Source organism: Canis lupus, chromosome 29 (assembly GCF_003254725.2).
Source record: "Canis lupus dingo isolate Sandy chromosome 29, ASM325472v2, whole genome shotgun sequence".
NCBI lineage: Eukaryota > Metazoa > Chordata > Mammalia > Carnivora > Canidae > Canis > Canis lupus.
In genome coordinates this window covers 9745055-9769083 of record NC_064271.1, presented here as the reverse complement: position 1 = coordinate 9769083, position 24029 = coordinate 9745055, and the positions used below count along the sequence as shown (strand labels likewise).

At 37.5% G+C, this 24029-nt stretch overlaps 1 protein-coding gene and 1 long non-coding RNA gene across 6 annotated transcripts in view; one reads left to right on the top strand and one right to left on the bottom strand.

Annotated features, from left to right (window-relative positions):
- TOX (thymocyte selection associated high mobility group box) overlaps positions 1 to 24029 on the top strand; it is a 299059-nt gene that overhangs the window by 251104 nt on the left and 23926 nt on the right. For all 5 annotated transcript variants that reach the window (XM_035708521.2, XM_025477802.3, XM_025477801.3 and 2 more), the window contains 2 exons: positions 463 to 744; positions 13819 to 14049. In XM_035708521.2, the coding sequence (XP_035564414.1) occupies positions 463 to 744; positions 13819 to 14049 (513 nt within the window). The remainder of the gene's footprint in view (positions 1 to 462; positions 745 to 13818; positions 14050 to 24029) is intronic.
- On the bottom strand, positions 10682 to 15911 carry LOC118352828 (uncharacterized). The gene is made up of 3 exons (XR_004810620.1): positions 15592 to 15911; positions 12455 to 12521; positions 10682 to 10736 (listed from the first exon to the last, which is right to left on the bottom strand). It is a non-coding gene; the product is annotated as an uncharacterized LOC118352828 (long non-coding RNA).

Genomic DNA, 24029 nt, shown 5'->3' with positions numbered 1-24029 from the left:
CATGTCAGGCTCCCTGCATGGAGCCTGCTTCTTCCTCTGCCTGTGTCTCTGTCTCTGTCTCTCTCTCTCTCTCTCTCTCTCTCTCTCGCTCTCTCTGTGTGTATCTCATGAATAAATAAATAAATAATCTTAAAAAAAGGAATTGAAACCTATGCCATCAATATCTAATACTATATATGTTTGCATTCCATTCATAAAGAAAGACTGTAAATATAATTAGTCAGGTCTTGACTAATGAAATGTGATGTCGAATGAATTCTCAATTTCTATTCTTTTAGTAACAGTACCTCTAGAGTGATTAATATACCATTCGGGTATTTTAAGGAGAGGTTTGGGGTTGAGGTGGATATAGGTAAAGTTTACCAGGACACGCTACAGAATTTTCAAAAGTCTAAGGAATTAAAAAAAATTTTTTTCCAGAAATATTTTTGTGAAAACTATTCCTGTCTTTGTTTTTGGTAGATGCAAGATATCCGGAATCCGGAAGGAACTCAGTACGGCTCCCATCCCCAGATGGCAGCCATGAGACCAAGGGGTCAGCCTGCAGACATCAGGCAGCAGCCAGGAATGATGCAGCATGGCCAGCTGACCACCATCAACCAGTCCCAGCTCAGTGCTCAGCTTGGCTTGAATATGGGAGGAAACAGTGTCCCTCACAACTCGCCATCTCCACCCGGGAGCAAGTCCGCAACTCCTTCCCCATCTAGTTCAGTGCATGAAGACGAAGGTGATGATACCACGAAGGTATGACTGGATTATTTTCAGGACCTATAGGAAATGCTTGTTGCCCAAAAGGAGTATTCTTTAGCACATTCCTTGAGCCGTTTCTATCATCCAACTGAGAAACATTGGTGGGGGGCATAGTTTTTTTTAATGAGGTTACAAAGTGAATAGATTAAATCACTTGCTTTTCCGGTTACATTTTCAAGTCCCTAGTAAATCATTTAAATATAGATGTATTAAGCATGAAAGTAGATGTCATCCACAAAATATAAGGTCTGCATAGTGAGTATGGAGAATAAGTCTTGTAGGACTCAACATCCAAAATTAAGCTTAATTCACCACTCATTCCAAAAATAATCTATTTCAGCTTCATAATTTTATTTTAAAAATGAAACATCTCAGGGATATAGTGGTGGCTGCGTGTGTCTCTGTGTGTGTGTGTGTGTGTGTGTGTGTGTGAGAGAGAGAGAGAGAGAGAGAGAGAGATGGTCAGATGAAACCTTTGAGATTATCTGACCCAACCATTTCATACGGATAATGCGGAAGGTAAGGACCAGGGATATTCTATGACTCCCTTCCATAAGCAAAAGCCTGGATATTTCCTTGCTTACTTTTTGTTAACTCCTTGCCAACATGACTGGCTGGCTCTGTGGCACATTAAGTTATCTACATAGGAAGACGGGCCTTGAGTATCCTTAGATTGGGAAATTAGCTACTGTAGTTCTTTGAAGGCTTTAGTTCTTTAAGATATTTTAGCTTTTTTAAATGCACCAAAATCAAGTACATTTTTGCTCAAAAACACCAAAATAATCTTTCCATTGCCTTAATTGTCAGTCAAGTGTCTTCCAAATTTGTCCCAGTGAGAAAGAACACATGTGCCCATTTACCAAAAAACCACTCACAGCTACAGTATTTCCTATTCCTTCCCTTTGTTCCTTTAATCTAATGATTTGTCCCTTGTGGCAGCCCTTGGTTTTCTTTTGACTTTTGCAAGAATGTTGTTTTGGGGAAATTAATCTGCCAACATGCCACTGGAAGCCACCCAAGTGGGAATCTGACCTATATGGTTAACTTTCCAGTAGCTACACTATTTTTTCAAAGTTACAAATAAATAGTGACTCGGGTTTCTTGAGCCTGATGACAAAGACAAGTCTGCATTGACTATATTTTATTCTTCTCAGTATTAACACTCTGGTGCTTGGGGCCTTGATCCTTAAAAAGAAAAGAAAAGAAAAAAGAAAAGAAAAGAAAGAAAAGAAAAGAAAAAAGAAAGAAAAGAAAAGAAAAGAAAAAAAACTACTCCTCCCAAGGCTAGTTAATTCCAAGAGATAGAGTATGACTCCCCTGTGAGCACACTTTTGATAAATAAACCAACCAGTCCAGAGCCCACTGCCTCTAAGTCCCCGCAGGACCAGGTACCGGACAACTAGGAACCACCTCCATAGCCCAAGGCCCACTGAAATTGTTCAAACTATATCCGATCCTTAACTTATTCAGCATACCTGGTCCACCTCATGCATTCCTTCCCACAAAAACCCCAGTAAAGGCTCTGGGCCATGCCGTCATGCTTTGCCCCCTCTCTCTCTGTCTTCCTCCTAAGCCATCCTGAGTGGTATGCTGTGCCTTCCATTTCTAGGTATCTGTGAATATGAACTGTTCCTTCATGACAGTCATTTCTATGTCTGCTATCTTACCACCTCTGATTAGAACAAATCCTAAGCCCATTTTTAGAGCAACTGCATAACTAAATGTCATCCTTTCCACCTTAACAAGCTTTTCCTTGTTGGTTAATGAACCAGTCTCTCATGAAATAAGGTAAGAAGGCAGGAGACTAAAAAAAAAAAAAAAAAAAAAAAAAAGAAGGCAGGAGACTAATTGATATTACATAAATAATTTATTGGGCTAGTGATGATCTGACCTTTAGCTGACCATTAGAGGGCAAAATGGGTATTATTCTAATGGAACCTAAGAGTTGATGAGTACCTGGACCTAAATGTGGACACCAAGAATTTGTTGGTGGCTGGCAATTCTGATATTGAGTTATGCCTGGGTAATTCAGGTTAATTTCCTAAACATAAATGATAAGTACTGTATTACAAGGGGAAAAAATTCATGGTCTGCCTATAGTAAATATCAATTTGTGCATCTGGATTATATTTTTATCAGTATTCATTGCTGACATTTCAGGAAATTAATGCTAAATTAGCATCTTCTGACAACAAATTTTATGCAGGATTATCTTACTTACAATAACACTTTGCACTCTTCAACTTACATGAGTAGAAGACTGAGTAGAAACCAGAAATTCGTAGAATTAACATTTGCAGATTCTGCTATTTCCCATTTTCCCATAAGATCCATATAGTGTAATTTTGCTGGGGGATAAATTTGTATGAGGAGGTTCCAGGCTGGTGTGAAACTTTACTGGTGCTTATCCTTCCAATCGTTCAACATCCACATCGTAAAATAATTTATGGCTCATCATTAATGATGGTACAAGTGCTGTATAGTAGAACTTATATTCTGTAGTGTTATATTTTTAAAGTAGTCACATGTAAAGGCTTAGGGTTAGATTTCTCAAGAATGTCCTCGTTAAGATGGCTTTTTGTCTCCACAGATATTTTCAAGTTCATCTTTAGTTTAAGTGTATTTTCCATCTCAAGAAAATCTACCTTCCTGCTCCTGCTCTACACATATTCTTCACCTTCTCTCTAATCCAAAATCTTCCTACCCATTTTTTCAACTTATGTTTATTAAATGGGGGAAAAAAAAACCCTGCTCAGAGTTTTTTGAAAATGCTCAGCATTCTTCATCACAGTAAAAGATTAAACTGGAATTTTTTTCCTTTATATGTGAGCAGGATTTATGTGGAATGTTGTACTGCTGCAGCTTGAGCTAAACGTGAAAGAGCATGAAGTCAAAAAGATCACTTAAATCATTTCTAACAAGAGAACTAAAAAAGGAATATTTAGTCTCATACCAGAAAAAAAAAAAGCTTACAAATCTTCCCTCTTCACACTTTGAGTTCTTGTAAGCAATTACATATTGAATCCAGTTTATCTAATTGAACAATTAAAAGAAATAAGTTTTTTTGACAGAGAGAAATATTGTAAATACATCAGTAAAATAAATTATCACCTTATAAACACTACCCATGGTTCTGATTGCTATGGAGCTGTGTTGACAGCCTAAAGTCATAAACTAGACATACAGTAAAACATCAAAGAAATATAAACTTGGGTAGCTTGTGGTTCTAAGCCTATAATCCAGGACTTGTAATACAACAGACACTATAAGACACTTAAAGTATCTGGCATTAGAAGTGTATTTTTAGCACAGTTTTCCCTTTCGGGAAATTATGGGCTGAGAATCACAGTATATCTTTTTCCATCCTTTTACTTTCAACCTTTCTGCTGGAAATATCCTTAAGTTTTATATAGGTTCCTTGTAAATGGCATATAGTTAGACAGTTCTTACTTTTAAATGAAACCGGCTCTATTTATATTCATATAATTACTAAAATATTTGGGTTTATTTCTCCACTTAAATATGTTGCTTTCTCTTTGCCCCACATGTTCTATGATTCTTTTTCTCCTTCTTACCTTCCTTAAGATTATTCTTGTTTTTCTCATTCCATAATTTTCCATGGTAAGATTGGAAATTGTGTCCTTTCTCTTCATTTAGTATCTACCGCTGATGCACAAATGTGTAAAATTCTAACATTGATTGATAGCTTTACTCTTCTTATAATATTTTACTCCCAACGTCCTTCAACACCATGGAGTAGTTATTGCTGTTGTTTTAATCATAATTTAATTAAATCATGTCATTTAATAATCTCCATGAAACATGATTTTGGTTATTTTTACAGCCTTTTTTTTCTTTAGATTTTTTTTTTTTTTACATATTTAGTATTTTCTTTCATCTGACATCATTATCCCATATGCCTTTAAATTTCTCTTTCATGAGCATTTACTGGGAACATGATTGCCTTAAAAAGTACTTTCACTCTGTGTGGAATCTTAGACTGATACTGATTGTCTTCTATCCTATCGAAGACATTCTATTACTCTATGACAATTTGATTTTCATTATCGCTTTTGAGAATTCTACTGCTTCATTGTCTTTTCTTTGAAAGTGATCTGTCTTTTCTCTGACTAGTTTTAAGATCTTCTTTTGCCTTTTGAACCCTGCAGCTTCACCGTGGGTCTTTAAATTTACTGTGAACCTAATACTTCCGTTCTACATCAGTTCCCGGAAATTTTCAGCCATTCATGTTTTTGGAATATTGACTTTCCCCCATCCTCCCTTGCAATTCTGTAATTCTGATAAGACATACACTAGACCTTCATATTTTCTGTTTTTCTGCCCCTTTGTATTACAATTCTGCTTAATTTATTGGTGTTAATTTCCCATTTCATAATTCTCTTTTCAGCTGGATGTGATCTGAAATTAAAGCTGATCTCTTGAGGTTTTCATTATAATTATTATATTTCTAATTTTATTTGTTTTTTTTTCTCACATCTGTCTGGGCTGCCTTTTGAGTTGCTTCTTCTTCCTCCATATATCTCATTCTTTTGTTCTTTTGACAGTTCCTGCTAATTCCAACACATTAAGTCTTTCGAGGTCTGTTTCTATTGTCTGTAGTTGATGCTGGCTCTTGGTTTTGATGCCATGTTCCATTTGGCTTTTTGGCTTTTAGCTTAAGAGCTGGTGCTCATTAAAACTTTATGAAGATTCTATCAGACCTGGTCTAAGGGAAGATTCCTCTAAGTATGATTTGTGTTTGCTTCTCCAAGCATCTCAGGCCATTAGGATCTAGAACCACTCCTGGCTTTTTTCAGGTCACCCAAAGTAGTATGTATTTAGAGTATCCATCCTTAACAAATGCTGTTTCTGTTGGTAAATTACCACAAAAGGTATTTTCCATTCTCCATTCAGTATTTTCTTTGCAGGTTCTGAGAGGGTGCATTCAGGGGAAGTTGTTTTATCCCAGAATGGCATTGGGAGTCTAATTCTTCTCTGTCCTGACTTTGATAGCAACCCTCCTGTTAAGCACCCCACTTTTGGTCAGCTCTGGGCTTTGTCTTCTATCTACTGTGCATTTGACTCAATTTTACCAGGCTCAGCAACTATCTTCAAGATGAAAGCTGCCTTCAGTACTCTGCTTACTCCTTTGAGTTCCTGCTTTCACTTACTTTTTGCTTTTAAGAGTTTCTTACTAAGCTGCAAGTTCATCAATGCATGTGCTTTGCCTCGCTGGACAGAAAAAGATTTTTTTTTCCTCAAAGCAAATAGGATAAGTCACTAGAGCAACAATTAAATAAGCTCTTCGAAAAGTGCTTTTTATTTACCACCGTTCTGAAGGCAAGAAGATTCCTGAATAAAGAAAAAATGATAAGCAGACAGGTTTCTGCAAACACTAAGTGAAATCAAGCAATGTTAGAACCAAGTGTCAAGTCACATTATCTAGCAATAGGACAGCAAATTGGCACTGCAAAGTCTATTATTTTCCACATTGAGCTGTATTTATAATGCAATTGTTCAACACTTCTTATGATGTAAGATCTATGATTCTTCTAAAGAATTCCTTAGACCCTAGCACATGAAAAAATATATATTCCTCATTTATCAAAAATAAAGTATCCCATTGGTTAAGGCTGAGTTTAGCAAACTAGTTCTGGGGAAAAATAATAAAATTCAGTCAGACAGTTAGTACCTGATTCTAAACAGTTATTTGAAAAATCCATTTAAGTAATTAAATTATACTAGGATAAATTATTTTCAAGGTATATATGTTCTTAGATGATTCATGCCCTAGGTAATCGAACACACTTCACTAATTCATGGAATAAAAATAAAGTGAGGTTAAACATAGGCACCTGGCATTTTATTCCACAGGACCCTATGCCAGCATTCTTGTGCTTTCTTGTATGGCAGAAAGAATATTTTAGATTCTTTCGATACAAAAGAATAAGAAATAAATATACTGCCCCAGACAGGCAAATTTGGAAAAGACCAAGTGAATTCAACAAAATCGATGAATATAACTATTAGGTATATATAATTATAATCAACTCTTTTCCTCACCTGAAAGTAATTTTTCTGGACAGTAGCCTGAATTTCTTATCCTTACATAAGGCCACTGAATTATCTTTGCTAAGCTCATCCTAAAACAATACTTAGCTATGTTTTGCAGATCGGGGATCCTTAAAAATGAATTTGCTTTATAAACTGTGATACAGATTCGTGCTTCTGAATCATTTCAAAAGTAAGGCATTTCATAAACTTTTTTTTATAATTGATGATTTGAGTCATTGAATGTACTGTTATTATTAATGATAATAATAAACCTGATTGCAAAATGAAAGAAGTAGTACAGCCTTGCTGATTTCACAGTAACTAGATGACTTACTTTCCATGCTTATATGAATTTATTCTCATAAGGGGATTTTAGATGGCATAGTTTAGAAAGGAAAGAGAGAATGAATTTAAGTAGCAAAATTTTTCACTTACAGCAACAGTACCATCACAAAAAAGTGCTGTGATATGCCCTGTTTCTATGGCGAAGATTTTATAATATTTACTTTATATGATAAGAGTTATAAGTGGAGTTCTGTGTTGTTTGTTCAGCCTATTATGCAGATGGTGCTTGATTAAAATCTATTTTAAACTACAGCGATTACTGCAAGATAGTGTGCATTAAACAGCTCTCCCAGCTCCATTAAAGGCTTTGGGACCGCGGCAGTTTATTTTAAATATGCTTATAGACGTTTCTAACTTCTCCAGGGACATTTCAATATCAATGATTCTCTTTCCTTGAGAGTCTTAACTCCTGTACTCTGTATTCTTAAGAAGTATTATCTAAGCAACACCGTTAACACACGCTTTTTTTTTTAAGTGAAAAATGTTGTTTTCTTGTGATAAATAAGTTAAATACATCACTATAATTAAGCAACAAGACATGGCAGGAGTGGATTATCAGAAGCCTAAGGACACCTCTAGGGATTTTAGAAATAAATCTGTGTCTACAAGTAAGTGACATGAAGCACACGCATCTGTGTAAAGCTTATGTGAGAGTAATATTAATCTATGCATTTTCGTATGCATTTATTTATTCACTAGTGCTTTAATTGTTGTGAAATAAACCTGTAGTTGATCAGAATTACACGTAGGGCCTCAACCCAGCCATGATATTATTTGTTATGATTTTCATACAACTTTTGTAGGTGTTTCAAAGGTCTTTGTCTTGTCACTCTGAGCCTTTGCTCACTGCTGTAGGTAACAGAGTGGACATGTGTGGTGATCCCACACATGTGCAGGACCCCACGCTGAGGCTGAGGGGAAAGCAAGATAAACAGCACCTGGTCCTTACTTTCAATGCTCTTGTCATCATGGAGAGTTTCCATTTTTGCGTTAGATGGTTTCTTCTCTATTCTAAAGACTATGATGTTGGGATTCACTTTAACTCTCCAGTCTCAGAACCCTAGTGACTCCAGAAATATTTACTCTAAAACAATGCTCAGGGGTGTCTCAGTGGCCAAGGCCATGATCCTAGGATCCTGAGATCGAGTCCCACATCAGGCTACCCCACAGGGAGCCTGCTTCTCCCTCTGCCTGTGTCTCTGCCTCTCTCTCTGTGTGTCTTTCATGAATAAATAAATAAAATCTTTTTTAAAAAAATAAAATAAAATAACAATGCCCACTACACAGTGCTGTACTGTTCACACACTCATCATGTGTGACTGTGTACATTTAAATTTAACTAACTAAAAATTAAGTAAATAAAAAAATACACTCTGTCAGTTGTGGCACCCCTTTTAGACAGCACAGAGAATATTCCCATCATTCCAGAAACGTCTAGGAGATAATGCTGCTCTGGACTTTAGAAGTCAGGGCCTCTTAGAAAATTAGGATGTAGAATTATAAGCTTTCATCCACCTAAGTAGGAATTCAGGATCTAGACAATCCTCAAAATTAAGGTTTAGAGACCTATTACAAATCCATTTAGCTATGTTTCTACCACAGTTATTCATCATCGTGTTCATCCCAAATAGTTAGTGGTCAAAAGAGCCAGGTATTTTTCAAAATGCAGTCTGTTACTGGCATGTAAGTGAATCCAAATTATAACCACATATTTTTTCTTCAAGGAGGCTTTGCATAGTGTTTTTCGAATATGTGATGAAACTACCTCCAGAAAGCAGGCCTTAAAAATCCCCATTTGATTACACAGAATCCAAGATAACTGCCCATTTCTTCACCCTCAGAAACACAAGAAAAATGCAAAATGAAAAGTAAGACCCCCCACACACCAGGAAGTTCAAGTGGTGGACACCCTTAAACTTCACATAGCACTGCCCAACTACTCAGATGCATGAGGTAACAAACCACAACATGGAATTCTCATTCCACTGTATCGCATCCTAAAAGCAAAGATGATGTACATACTCAGTAAGTCTTTATACAAAGAACACTGAACAATATAATAAATGATTCCCTTCAAAGCACATTTTATTATTTTTTTTAAATGGAGATCTTTCATACATAATTTTTGCTTTTGCTGTTTCCTCTCCTGTCAACTGTGGTGAACTAGTTTAAATCTCAGTTGAGTTCCGTGGGGGCAATTCTATAAATGTTCATAATATTATGACCCAAGAATATAGCTTTAGTGGTCTCCTTTAATATACTGAGGGAAAGGCAGTGAATCTTGAGACATTAATATTTTGTGTGTATCCTTTAGCTTGGTCCTCTCAGGTGCCAGTTTTCTTAAGCAGCAGGTAATTGAGGTTAACAAAAGTATTTAAAAGGAAGGCATATCGATATGATCTTCCTTGGAGACAGATTGAAGACAAAGCAGATGCAATGCTATGAGGCTGGCTGGTAGACTGGCCTTGAGGGGAGACCACACCCCACCTTCCCAGTGTAGTGCCTGTCAGCTACTCAATCAGATAAACAGTTGTAGCCACTGACTTACACTCCATAATGCATAAATGATGTCTCCCATGTTTGAAAATGGGAAGAAGAACTCATGAAATGCTTGCTTCTGCTAAACAAAACACTGAGATTGAGCAAGACTACATCTGGCTAACCCTACAGGACAAGCCAGGAAAGAGGGAAAGCTTCCAGACATGGAATGGACTAGTTGCAGAGAATTGTTTAGAGTTTCCAATAGGCTTGTTAATACATTACTTTGACATGATAGTTTGTGGTTTTGATACCCTTGGCAGAACTTCCTACTGGCATTTACAGGTTATCCTGCTTCCTTGGGTCATCCCGAGACAGTAGAGCCATGTTGTCAGATACAAGAGCATAACTCTCCTTTCCGTTACAGCACAGCATCACACATTAGGCAGATCTAAAACTTGTATCCTATCATCCAGATAACAATTTAAAAAGGAAAGCTGCATGAAGATCAGTGATTCAAAAACAATTTTGGATGGTGGAGGAGGGAAATTATTTAAATAGTTTGGGAAAATCTTTTAGTAAGTACATTTACATTGCATCATGGGATATTTACTATTGTGAGTGACATATGATTATTTTCCAAAAAGATTGATAGAATCTGTAATCAAAGAGGTTTTGATATGTTAGCTTGCTAATTTTTTAATTGAAATTTGAAAGGAGTCCAGGTAATAATCCATATGGAAAAGTGTTCATTTTCCTACACTTTGTTCCCTATTTTTAAATATTTCTAATCCGTGATGCAATATGATCTCTAATATCATGTTCCCTCTACTTTTACTATTATTCTTGGTAGACTTTGTTGACTCCTTTCTACTTTTCTTTTAATAAATATTTGATATTATGAATATGGAAACAGTCATGCTTATAAAACGTGGATCTTATAAAAAATACAGAGAAGAAAACCATAAAGACACTGTCTATAACCCAGAGACATTACTGTTAACATGTCAAATACTTTTAAAAAATTTTAGAAAACTTGTGTTTTCTGTCTTACCACATATTTGATTATTGTCCTAAAGTTCTCAAGGAAATCAGGGTGGTTTAATTTCCTGTAACAGAAACCATTTATGCTTTGACTCATTCATTCTTGAAATTATATTATTATTTTATATTGTAATTTTTATTACTATTATAACAAATGCTAATCACTTACTATAAATCAGGAACCATGATAAGTGCTAGTGAGCAAAATCACATATGGACCTGCCCTAACGGTGCTTATACGCTGGGTGAGAGAGGATCTAACATATAAATTATTATATAATTACAAATTTGACACAAGAATTTGTATCAAATTTATTACAAAATTGTGCTATCAAGGAAATACACAGAACTATACATGTGAATAACACAAACTGGACTGAGTTTAAGATACTTTAATAAGACTTGCAAATAGAGATGTCCAATAGTGGCTGTTTCAATGCATTCAAAATTCAGGAGAAACATGAGTTTGACCGTCAGCCACCCACAAAAGATAATGGAAATCTTGTGTCTCTGTGAGATTTCTTAAGTACAAACTCACAAGAGAAGACAGCAAAAGACATCAGGAAGGCTACAACTGAATGGCTGGGTGAAGAGGATGAGCCAAAAAATGATTCTGGAAACAGGCCAGCGAGGTAGGAGTAAAACCCAGGGACTGTGATGTCATGAAACCCTTAGAAGAGAGGGCATTCACAGAGAGAAATCAAGTAAGGGGAAGATAAAACAGTCCACTGATGTTAGAGAAGTATCCCTTGGGGATGTTTTAAAGAGCTAAATGATGAGGAAGGCACACTGAGATGAGCTGTAGCATACAGGTGTAAAGAGAAATTTTACTTTTTTGTTTGTTTTTCAAGTATTTAAATACCAGTTAGAACCCTAGAGTTGAGGGTGAGTCTGAGGCTACTGTCTCCTATTCATAAGCATTCTGGTTAATTAGTGTGAAGTCTGGATATCCAGGTATTATTTCGAAGTTTCTAGGTGATTCTAACGGGCAGCCATATTTGAAAGCCACTGTTCTAGGTCAGTCTTGCCCACATGCTTAATTTAGAGCCAGCACTAGTTTGCCACTCTCAACTCTGTCCAAACATGCTGGACCTCTCCCAGATTATATGTGGACCAACAATTTCACAGGATCGCCTCTCAGATCCCTCCTAGGGAAGTTCTCTTCTAATATTAATCTGCCTTAGTTGGCCAGGTTCAAAGCATCCTGTTCCCAAGGAGATGTGTGATCTCCTTCAGTAGACAATTTCAAAATGATAATGTTTTAACTCTTTCTCACTAAAAACAAAGCCCAAGGATTCATGTAGCTTTTTTTCTGTCTCTCTTTGATACTTGGAACATATCTTTTAAACTATGACCATATGGCATCACAAATTAATATTAAGGTCATTTCTTTCCATTCATTCAGTGGATATTTTTAAGTTTCTACCATGTCATAATTAACACTGTGATATCATTTTCAAGTTTTAAATGAATATAAATATGTACCTTCTCAGTAATCAAAAATGGTACTGCAACTGGTTTGCAGTAGAGAAAATTGAGGCCCAGAGAAATGATATGATTTGCCCCAAGATTACACAGCTAAAAGAAAGCAAAAGAAGGTATGAGTCTAGACCCTCTGATGGCATACCCACTGGATATCATGCTGGCTCTCCATTGCTGGCAGTCATTTTACACAAACTACCCTACCCTGTCTAGCAGTTTGTTGGAATGACATACATAGTGTTTGTACATATGTTTGCAGAGAGCACAAAAGCAACAACAACAGAAGGTGAAGATATAGTACCTCATGTGATAATGGCAGCGTCATCAGGAGATTGGGCCCATGCACATTTGCACATTTTTGTCGGGAGCTGCATGAGGAGAAGATTTCCAACAGAGTCAGTACTATTTGCTACTCATGTAGATTCACAGAATTTTAGAACTAGAGAGAAATCCAAGCCAAAATCTCTGATTCTATACAGGTGCAGTGACATCACATATAATTAGTTAATATCAAAGGTCATATTCAAATGCAGATGTCTTCAAAACATTCAGTGGCACTGAATGTTTTTTTTCCCATTTGCATCTGAATAACAATGAAAAGTACCCAGATATTCATACTTGAGGACAATGGTGAAAATAGAATCAATTTTTAAACTTGAGTATAAAGCTGTTCTAGAAATGTCTAGAATCTGGAACCTAGTTTCCAGACATGCACTTTCCAATATGAGGGCCACTAGCTACATCTATTTAAATTTCAAGCAATTAAAATGATATAAAACTTTACATTTTACTCCTTATTTATCCTAGCCGCATTCCAAGTGCTCATTAGTTACATGTGGCAACTGGCTACCATTTTGAATAGTGCAGATGATAGAAATTTACCCTCATGGCAGAAGGTTCCATTGGGCAGCACTGATCTGCCTAAATTATGCCAGTCACTGAGCCATGAGCATTGCTAGTTTTTCCTAGTAGCATCCTATAGACTTTAAATGCAACATCAAAAGCCATTCAACTTATGGAACATGTTGCCCACTGGGTTTTTTTTTTTTAAGATTTTATTTATTTATTCATGAGAGACACACAGAGAAAGGCAGAGACATAGGCAGAGGGAGACGAAGGTTCCCTGCGGGGAGCCTGATACAGGATCCCAAAACCCTGGGATCATAACCTGAGCAAAAGGCAGACACTCAACCACTGAGCGACCCAGTCATCCCACCCACCATGGTTTTAAAGTCATACTTAGGAAGAAAAGGATAAACTCCCCAGAAAAAAACAAGATAGGCTGTTCATACAATAGGGGGAATCCACTGCTGTCACAATCATAATGCCACTTGTCATTCAGCAACCCAAATGAGAAAAATGAAGAGTTGACAGGTAAGGGATAATATTTAGTGGTATAATAATATTATAAAAAGAACCGATAATACTATTTTAAAGCTATGTAAATTAGATTTAAAGAAGGATAAATATGAAAACTATGGGAAATATGAAGTTGGTTTGGCCTGAAAAACAACACCAACAAAACCAAGGCCCCCCCAGGAATGCCTGTGTTTGTGTGATGAGTGTGGGAGGGTATATCTGTGTAAGCTTCAAAGGAGAACAAGATGTCCCATTGCCAAATTTTCTTAGCTCCTCTGTAATTCTAATTTTTGATGTTTATTTCAGATCAATGGTGGAGAGAAGCGACCTGCCTCTGACATGGGGAAAAAGCCCAAAACCCCCAAAAAGAAGAAGAAGAAGGACCCCAATGAACCCCAGAAGCCTGTGTCTGCCTATGCGCTGTTCTTTCGTGATACTCAGGCTGCCATCAAGGGCCAAAATCCAAATGCTACCTTTGGTGAAGTCTCTAAAATTGTGGCTTCAATGTGGGATGGTTTAGGAGAAGAGCAAAAACAGGTAAGAAAAAATGCAAAGTGGAGTTGGAATCAACATGTTTTAAGAAAGTGTATATTCACTCTAAAAAAATGGCTTCAGAGGACTGTGGGTGAATTTTTCAGATGCCAGAACAAAGGCTGAGAATACGCCCCATCAGAACCAGACTTCAGGAGACTTTCACATATTTTTATACTCTTTTATTGGTCTTCATAAATAGCATGTTAGTTTCCTTTGTTTCAAGGTTTATATACTGTAGTTACTCTTGGAAGGACTTTTATATGTCCCAGCCAGGATTACATCATGCTTTAATGTTGCCAATGTGATCATAAAGATTTAAAAAAAAAATACAGAAAGTATTTTGAAAACTGTCCACACTTCTCTTTAGCACTTACTATTTACCCTTTGGTCATCAAAACCCTCTTTGCTCTTTGCTAAATGAACCTCAGATTTAAGGGTTTCTACCCTTAGCCATTCCCTAAAGACCACCAGAGCATGTTATTCAATCCCACATATACCATATTCTAGGCTGTGTTAAATGGGACCAGATGCCTGGTTATTTTCTTCTGGTGTAGATTGCCATGATGTGAGGACCATGCTTTGGGGGGGGGGGGGTGGGGGCACATGGAACACTCTGCATCTCAGCCACAGCGTAAGCAGCCCAGAAGATCTTGGGGAGGATGGGAATCATGGAGAGAGAGCCAACAGTTCAGTACACAGATGTAGCCCCCCTTCAACAAAGAAACAATATTGATCCCATATTTCTAAACCAGATTGCCATTGTCACCATCTAGAATTTCATTGTCAAAAAGAAAAAAAAATAGACAAGCGTCATCATCAGGTTGCAGTCATTGAAAGAACCACATAAATGCAGCTGTAGCTGTTGCAGAATACTGAACGGTGGTAATGATGTACTAATCTCCTAGTTGACTCTTGATAGAGGCCTTTATGTTTCCTTATCAGATCCAGGGAAGAATGTAAGAAACAGAAAGTCTCAAAGCTATATACATCTAGAAGTACCTATATGTTGTGAATATCGATCAACAGCTAAATGTATAGTTTCTCACTCTTTTAAGAACACTTTCACATTTGATTCCTTTCATTTATTCTGCTGAATACTCATAGATGCTGAATATTCATAGATACTTTTATCTAAATTTTGTAGATTATGAAATAGAGCCAGGTAGTTAACTTTATCCATGTATTCATTCAATGAGTGTGTATTGAGCATTTACTATGTGCCCCAAGGAGTGTTCTAGACACTGGAGATCTAGCAGACAAAACAGGTCTCTCATTCTGTTGAACGGTTTGTCTAAGATGATTTGGCTGGTACATGGAATCACTGTGACTAGAACTTATCACTCTATGAAATCAGTAACAGTGGAAATGATAGAACCGGTTGCTAAGGAACAAAGAACCCCCCCCCGCCCCGCCCCCAGGTCTCCCCAGGCCTCCTTTTCTGTAAGCCAAAGCTACCTTTTATAGTCTGAAATCTCTACACATTTTCTTATGTCTCTGTCAAGATTGCCGTCTCAGGGATGGGTTCATAGAAAAGCACAGGCCTACCATGTGGAGCGTTATGGTGCAAGAGTCATCTTCCAGGACAGAAAACACACCACTGAAACATTCTCTGTGCCCTCAATTAAAATATCCATCTCACTAGGAAGAGAGTAGTGGACATTGTGTTTTGTGATTCTATCGAAAACCTAATACAGTTGTTTCGGGATTCAAGAGCTGATTTTTCTCTCCTAACATGGATCAATTTGCATTCACATTCCTGAAGCTGTGATGTGGTTCCCAGTTGATGTTGGACATTCATGGTGGGATTCTACAGTGACTTCACTCTTCCACTCAGTAGAGCATTGCTGAATGAGTAACCAAGTGAATAGAGGCCAGGAATCCCAACCCTATCCCTGCTCCAGATTTTGGAATCCTAATGCCTCCCAGTTCCACCCCCTGACGCCACACACCAGGACATACGCCTCTCGTGACTTTGATCACTCCTGTGCATATTCTTAGATACGCACCAGGCTTTGATACTATAAACTCTTTTGCTTGGTGAGATAAAATTTCGTGAAGGAGACATTCTGAAAGTGATCGCTCTCCCTCGGGATTATGTGCAGCAAGTCTCACCCATCAGAGGACATACAGGATTCCCCTCTGAAGACTCAGCCCTCCTCTTTACCTGGGACTCAGCATCTAAGCTGGAAGTTTCGTTCGAAAGCTCACACGTGCTCCTTTTGCTTCCACTTTACCGACTCTTATTCCACAAAACATTAGTAGCCTGTGCTATCACTCATCTGGCTCCTCTTATCCATCTCCTGGACCCCAGATACCTTTCCCTAATTATTTCCTCCATTTACTAGGGGAACTCGTGTGGTTTTAAGACCAATAGTTTGAAAGGGGGAGGCATATGACTGGTCCTTCACGTTATCGATGTTAAACGTCAGTGCCTACACCCATGTCCCCGATGGAAAAGAATAGCATTCATAGGATGAAAATCAGGTAGTTCCTCAAGGCAGCAAATACAAAGCTGCAGGTTGTTCCCACTAATTCTATTATAATAAGGCCATTTATTTTTATTATAGCAAGAGGGGAAACATTAAGATAATATTCCACATTCTTTTTGTGTGACCATATTTACAGACCCTTAGAATATGAGATTCACTATTCTCGACTGTCATGTTAAAAGGGAAAATCGCTCCCATTGTCCCATACCGCCTTTCAGATTGGGGCCAAGGCTTTCTAATGCAGATAGGATCATAGTGATGATGTAACATTTAAGGATTTCTAATTGTATGCGTGTGATGACAAACGTTTTTCTCTTTCTCTTGTGCACCTTATTTCCAATTTAGTAAGTAACTCGTAATGAGTCTACCTTTAGGTTCTCTCTCCACAGAAATAGTTAGGGTTGGGGCAAAGAATTTGTTTAATAAATAAAGGATGAAGTTCTGTAACGGCCAGTATAGCTCGTTGCACGTTATAAAGCAATTTCATAATCAGAATCCAAGTGTTAAAAAGTTATGCCAAGATTGTTTAGGAAAATAACTTAATAAAAATAATTTTCTTTTTCTCTTATTAAAAAAAAGTTGATATTTTAAAAATGGAGCACCATTATGAACACGAAGTATTGGGAGCAGTGTGGGTCACTCTACGATGGCTGTCCCCATCCTTTATGCTCCTTTGACTTAGCAGGGGTTCAGCATAGCTTATCCTTCCCTCTTACAAGGTGATCTTGCTTACCGAAGAGAGTAAGGCCGAAGAGTACACACAAAAATGAGATCTGTTATATGCAGAGGATGCAGGCCCATCCCGGGGACAAGCAGAGAGAGGGTCAAATGAATGATATCGGGCACTGAGCTTACAGAAGGGAGCATACTGCATCAGATGGGCCATTGCTCTGCTGCTCTGTGGCAGCGCTTCTCCCACACTTTGCAAGAGTTGCCAGCAAAGCGAACAGGCCTGCCTCGAGTGCACATTTGGGCATCAAGAGAATTTTAGCAAAATATCCCAAAGTGTTATTATGGTGTATTACCACCTGTTCTTTCCCTTTATGTTGACTCATTGTGCCAACATAATACAGTATCTCTGTTTCGAACTTAAATTAATTGTATTTTACTCTCATTTAATATTCAAATTTGGGAGGGCACATACTGCTATGTATTTTTAAAGGAATGTTGCTGGAGCAGATTAGAGGCAGGCCATTAAACTTCAAAATTTAGGCGTGTTACAAGAGCCCCACGTGATGTCATTGGCATTGTGTAGGCAGCTGGTTCGGTAGAAGCTAGCGTTGCATGTGCCACAATTGTTCAAAAATCCTGTTGTCATAATAGCCCACAATTATGAACAGCTACAAATATAAACACGAACTGGGGAAAATGGACAAAATTATTGATGATTTATTAGGGGCTCAGAAAATTACAATATTTAAGGAAAAACAGCTATTAGCGAGATTACAATTGAATGTTTTCTTGACAGCCAGAGGGAACATGACTAATAGAGCTGCTGTATGTTTATATCACATGCTTCCTCATTGTGGAGGATGGGCAGGAAAGAGAAGCCACTGCAGAAGGGCAGATCTTTATTTTCAGAATCCATGGTGAGTGAGCAACTGTATGTACTTTGGTTTCTGTGAAGAATCTCTCAAAGAAGAAAAAATCAAAAGGAAGCTGAAAGAAGCGATAAAAAATCCTCCAGGAGCACAAAACCTCCCTTATGAATCATTCCCACCAAAGCCACTGAACAAACTTCACATATCAGAGATCTCCCCATTTTAATACTTTGGAAGATGGTGCTGAATCTGGAATGGAAGCAGAATTGTGTTTGGGATTCCAACCGGAGGTTTTAAATGCTAATGAATCGTAAGACAATGGAAAGCCCATTTCAGAAGCGGACTGAGTCGTTCAGAAGGCACCAGATGGAGAAAGGGAAATAAAACATAAGTATTGCTGTGATGTTGGTCTTTGCTACTTATCTTTCACTGACTGGAACCTACAGAGAGTGAAAAATAATAACTTAACAATATCACGCCCTTTGTATTAGGCTCCTTGGAGTTTCAGCCACCCTCAGCATCTTTTTTATGAGGTTTCAGCTAAATTTCTTGTCTATCCCCGTTATTTCTGAATGCTCTGATTCCGGTCACCGGAGTAAAAGATCTAGGTCCACGGTGGCAATAGAGCACAAATCAAGCCCTAGTAAATTAAAGAGTCCGTCCAGCTTTGAAGCAGGAGGGATTGGTCCAAGGAACTATAAAAGGGTTCTCGGGTCCTTTTGAGCCACGGAAAGGCAGCTCTTAAGTGGAAAGGGAAAGTCACCTTAAATCAGAACCAGATGTAAATTACTAAATGAACCTTAAGTTCCTAATTGGAGACACAGTCGGGCTGTAATACATTTAGCAAATTACAAACAAAATGTTCTTGTTTACATTACATTAAATGGCTTTAAAGCTTCAGCCAAAGAGCTAAATAAACATGCTGTTCTGCTAAAAATGGAGTGGAAGGCCTGTTCAGATAGTTTGGTATATTCAGGAGAAACCAGAGCCCTCGGTGCCCAGGGAGTGTATTTCTGTAAACGCCAGTCCTGCCGCGCATGGAAGAGGAGCGTAGATTTACCTCCAGATCCAGAGCCTAATGAGCAGATCTCACTTGCAGGGAAACTGTTTGAATACTGCAACATATGCCTTCTTTCAGGATGCATAATTCATATCCAAGAATATTAGCCATAGCAGTTCAGCTCAATAGCAACACCTCATTATTTTATCCCTCAGTATTTATTCCTATGTTTGACGCCTCATGAAATTACTGTTAATGTGTTTATATAAGGGCAGGTCTGACACAAGTGGCAAGAATGTAATTTCCTACTCATTCTTTCCTGCTGCTGTGTCCTCTTCCCCTGGTAGAAGTGGCAAGTGTAAATAGTTAATTTGCTTCAATTATGAGCCTGTCCTGCTAAATTAGAAGCAGCAGGGAGATGAAGAGCCAGAATTATACTTATGAGGCAGCTGACAAATCCTCTGAGCCCATGGAATCAAATCATTTACTCCTCATTGGTGCTCAAACACCCACTACATAAATGCTGCCGGGGCTTTTCCCCCCCTTATCTTCTGATAAAATTTGGATTTTACGTCAACAGTACTTAAGGTCAACTAAAATCCCGTTGCACTGTAACACTCACACATGTGTTGATCTTAGCCATTTCCTTGTAAACAGTATGCATGTTTCCTTTTTTTTTTTTTCCTTTCAACCAGGAGTAAAAAAATGTGAAACCATTGTTCAGATATAAACTGTAGAATAGGAGAAAAGTGTGATTCATAAAAATGTTGAAACTGAGGAGTTCCTTTTAATAATTTTATTACATGAAATGGCTAGTGTATTTTACTTCCCAAATGCAGGTGTGTATGTATACATATCATTGTTGGCATATAATGGGATTATTGCCTGTAGGCGTAAACCTAGGTAGTACACACGTAGAAATAGCCTATGCTCATCTACGGTGGAAGCAGACATCTCGCTTGAAAGCTTCCATGACACTGATGGAGAGAGAATTTGAAGAAAATACTCCAGTGGGTGGGTTGGATGTCTGTATATCAAATCCTCTATTTCCATTGGTGTGCATTTTAGTGTAGAAGACGCAATTCAGAACTTTATCATGCTCACTCATGCTTATACTCACAAAAGGAGAAATCTGGCACTGGAGATTCTATACTCGATCATGCAGATCTCCTGAGCCCCTACTATGTCCCAAGCATGGCTCGCTCTGTTTACGGGGGCGTCATCTGTAGACAGTGCAGTTGAGTGTCAGAGAGACTCTTCAAGGGGAGTTCTTCTGCAGCTAGGAGGAGCCTTCGAGTAAATGAAGGTGGATCTGTGATACTGGATCACGTTGGTTCACCACATGGTTTTGCTATATTTATTGTAGGATAGTGAATAAAATGACTATCCATTCTACTCTGTTTTCTCATCTGTAAAATGAGAGTAATAATACCATTGCAACCTTCTTGTTGAAAGAATTAAAAGAATAGAGATAGAGCCTGACACACAAAATGCACACAATTAGAGGCATGTTTTTAATGCCTTTTTTTGATTCTGTAACTTCAGTTCCTCACATCACAGCAGGCACATAGTAGGCACTCAACGTATAGTTCAGTGTGATTGAACGACATCATACTTGCCCCAGTCACCCTCATTTAATAAATCGACACATATATTTTGTAGCCATTTTTTTCAAAGAGCTTGCCTACTATTCCATAAGGAGATCACACCATTATTGTGTAGACCATTTGGAGGATTCAGATGGTCAGCAAAAGAATTGATAGCAAGATTTTTGTCACATTGTATATTTTCAATCCTCTGAATACTACTTTATAAATGTCTTTCAGTTCTGGAATGCTTAAGAAAACGCTGAGCAAGTTACACATGATGGAAATGTAACCACATTTAAGTACTAAGTTCTATATAAAATACAGATGCACTTGCTCTAGCTGTCCTAAATAATAACAGCATTGAAAGAAGCTGTAAACGTTAATTTCTAAAGGATACAGCGGGGAATTGTGATTAAATTATTATTTCTTATACATAACTGTACTTCTAAGCATTTTCTATAAATATGAACTTGTAGTGGGGACAAAAAAAAAAAAAAACCCTACATTTGAAGTCGACCAAAAGGAAAAAATGCCTTTTAGGTTTTTTTTTTTTTTTATAGTGTTTGAATAGAATACAGAATTGGAAGAATTACACATTTTTTTCTTATTATTACTGTAAAGGCTTGGTTGAAATAAACTATGACTATAGAGATTAACTGAGGGCCAGAGCAGAAAAGAAGGAAGGAAGAAGGAATTAAATGGTATTTATAAGATTTTCCTTTTTTATATGAGTTAGATGGATGGTTTGTTTGGGGAAGGAGCAGAAAGTAAAAAAAAAAAGAAAAAATGACAGGTTATGTTAGACTTCTTTTTCTATTTGAGTTTATCATATTCACTGATATTGAACTGCTGATTTTAATTAGGGATTAACAGCCTATAAAAACGTGTGTCCACGCTGGTATTTAGTGCATTTCAAAAATGATTCAGTGAATCACCAGATTAGATGAACAGGATTTGGATCCTCTAGAATTGCTATTTGATGTCGATCTTCGTATGTTTTAGATTAGCCGTTATATATGTTTTAGTTTAACCACTAAGATGCAGTCCTTAGATAGGATATGGTAGCTTTCTTAGAATAACAAACCACAGCCTATAACTAAGTCAGGACAGGATGAATTCAAAAGTGTTTGGATGAGCTGGAGAAAATGATAAATGATGTATTATGATTTTTAAATCCTCATCTGGCCAACTTTGCACTTTATTTCAAACAGCTGTAGACCATTTGGAAGCCATTTTGTAGCTCGACTGAGTACTAATATTTACTGTACGAACCACATATCTTTAAAATATTTGTCTTTCCCTGAGAGAGAGACCGTTTCTTTCCCAAACTTAACTTTGACATAAATCAGACCCATCCTTCTAGATTAGAAGGTTTGATCATGGCAGAGCTTGTTCGTAGCCAAACACCGTCAGCGTCATCTTCGGTTTCTGCAAGTAGGAGACTTTCTCCATCCGTGAATAGAGGCTTGGAAATATTTTTGAGGAACTCCTTCCTGATGATTTTTAAATAACTGTTCTAAAGTAAGGGTTTCCTACTTCACCTGGATGTGGAATCCTCACAGGCTTTATCATTCTCTCATACATTTGAGCCTCTCCTCAGACATGGCCGTCAACTATAGAATTCAGAAAGCATCCGTGTGCAATTTTAGAAGGTAGCATGAGAAAGACATACACAGTATATAATATTGGAGCCATTAGGTAGTTCTCAAAGGTGAAGGTCTAAATTACCATCAGAGAAACCCCCTCAGATTTTAATTTCACTCTGGGCTACTCCCCTTTAACCACAATTACAGAAATATACCTCTTGAAATGACCACCCTTTGAATCTCCTCTCTGAACATCTGCAGCTATGCAGGAAAGAGCGGACCCATCAATCCACGTAATATGGCATGATGAGTTTACTCTTTTCTAAAGTGGTATGTAGGCACTTCTGTGATGATCCCACATAGCCGATCATCAATAGGCAATAGGGAGCCATTTCTAGAAAACAGGGCACTCTGAATGCTAGTCAGGTATCCTGTAACAACATCGATCCCAGACTGAAATCAGGGGGCACATATCCAGCCCGAAACATATTGAGTTAGCCACCTTTCTCCAGTGGTTGTTAATCAACAAATTTCAGGAAAGTTAACACTTTGTGTGATGTTAACTCCTGGGAGCCCAGCAAAGGGATAGCACTGGAGTAACACTTGCTGTTTCGGTTGGAAACCAAATGCCAGAAAGATGGCAGATGCTCGAATCAGGCCATCTGACACCACCATCTTATCTACTGCTACTTAGAAAACGTTGCTTTGGTCAACACTCGAGACCAAACTCTGTTGTATCTCTGCCTTTGGAAGTTAAATGAACCCTTTTTAGCTGTCTGGGGGTCACCTGGAGTAGCCTTTTAATAAAAACATGTTAGAAATGTTTCCAGTGTACAAATGCGTACTACCATCGAAGATATATTTACTAAATATTTGCTTCAAAGTCCTAAATAGCATCTCTCTGTGTGGGGAGAAAACCCTCTCAAAAACAGTTTTAAGGTATTAAAAGTATATGTAAACATTGTCAGCTTAAGATCATTAATTATAAATTATGTCTTGGAGAAGAGGTTGAAAGGAAAACTATAAACAGAAATCTGTCTCTCAAGAAAAAAATAAATCAATAAGAAGCAAGAGAGCCCTGTGTTTCTGACTGTGGCTGAACCAAGGCATGCAATATATACACAGATCATTATTATTCAAAGGCATTTGTTGTATTTGTTTCCACGTGTCAATTTCCAAAAAAAAAAAAAAAAATCTGAATTTGACTTCCAATAATCAATAATTAGCTCAGCGAATTCAGAATACTTGAAACAAGGAATTTATTGGCTCTTTACTAACAAACTTCTTTTAAGTTTCTTTGTTTTTATATTTAGTAAAGCTGGCACAATGGTTTCTGATAATATTGTATGAATTCTTAATTGTCTTATTATGATTGCCTTTTATTTTATCAAAATATAGAATCTAGGCTGAAGACCTCCCAAAATTGGGAAACCAATTAACACATTCATTTCATAGTGTCTTATATAATTTTATTGACAAGGTTAGTCATTTTCTTACCTTAAGTAAAATGTTCTGCTAATTAATATATTCATGAGTCAATAATCTCTCACATCTTGAATTTCCCAGTAGTGGACCAGGCTCAGCAAACCACCTTTGGCATTAGAAACCGTAAATTGACCTCTGCTGCCGACTTGGGCAGATATTTGGTCTTTAGACATAATTTATTTTTAACTACGCTAATTCTAAAGCCACTTTTCAATACTGATCTGTGTCTATTTTTGAGCTCAGCATTACAAAATATTAGCCAAGCCTCATTCCCTGCTGTCAAATTCAAGATG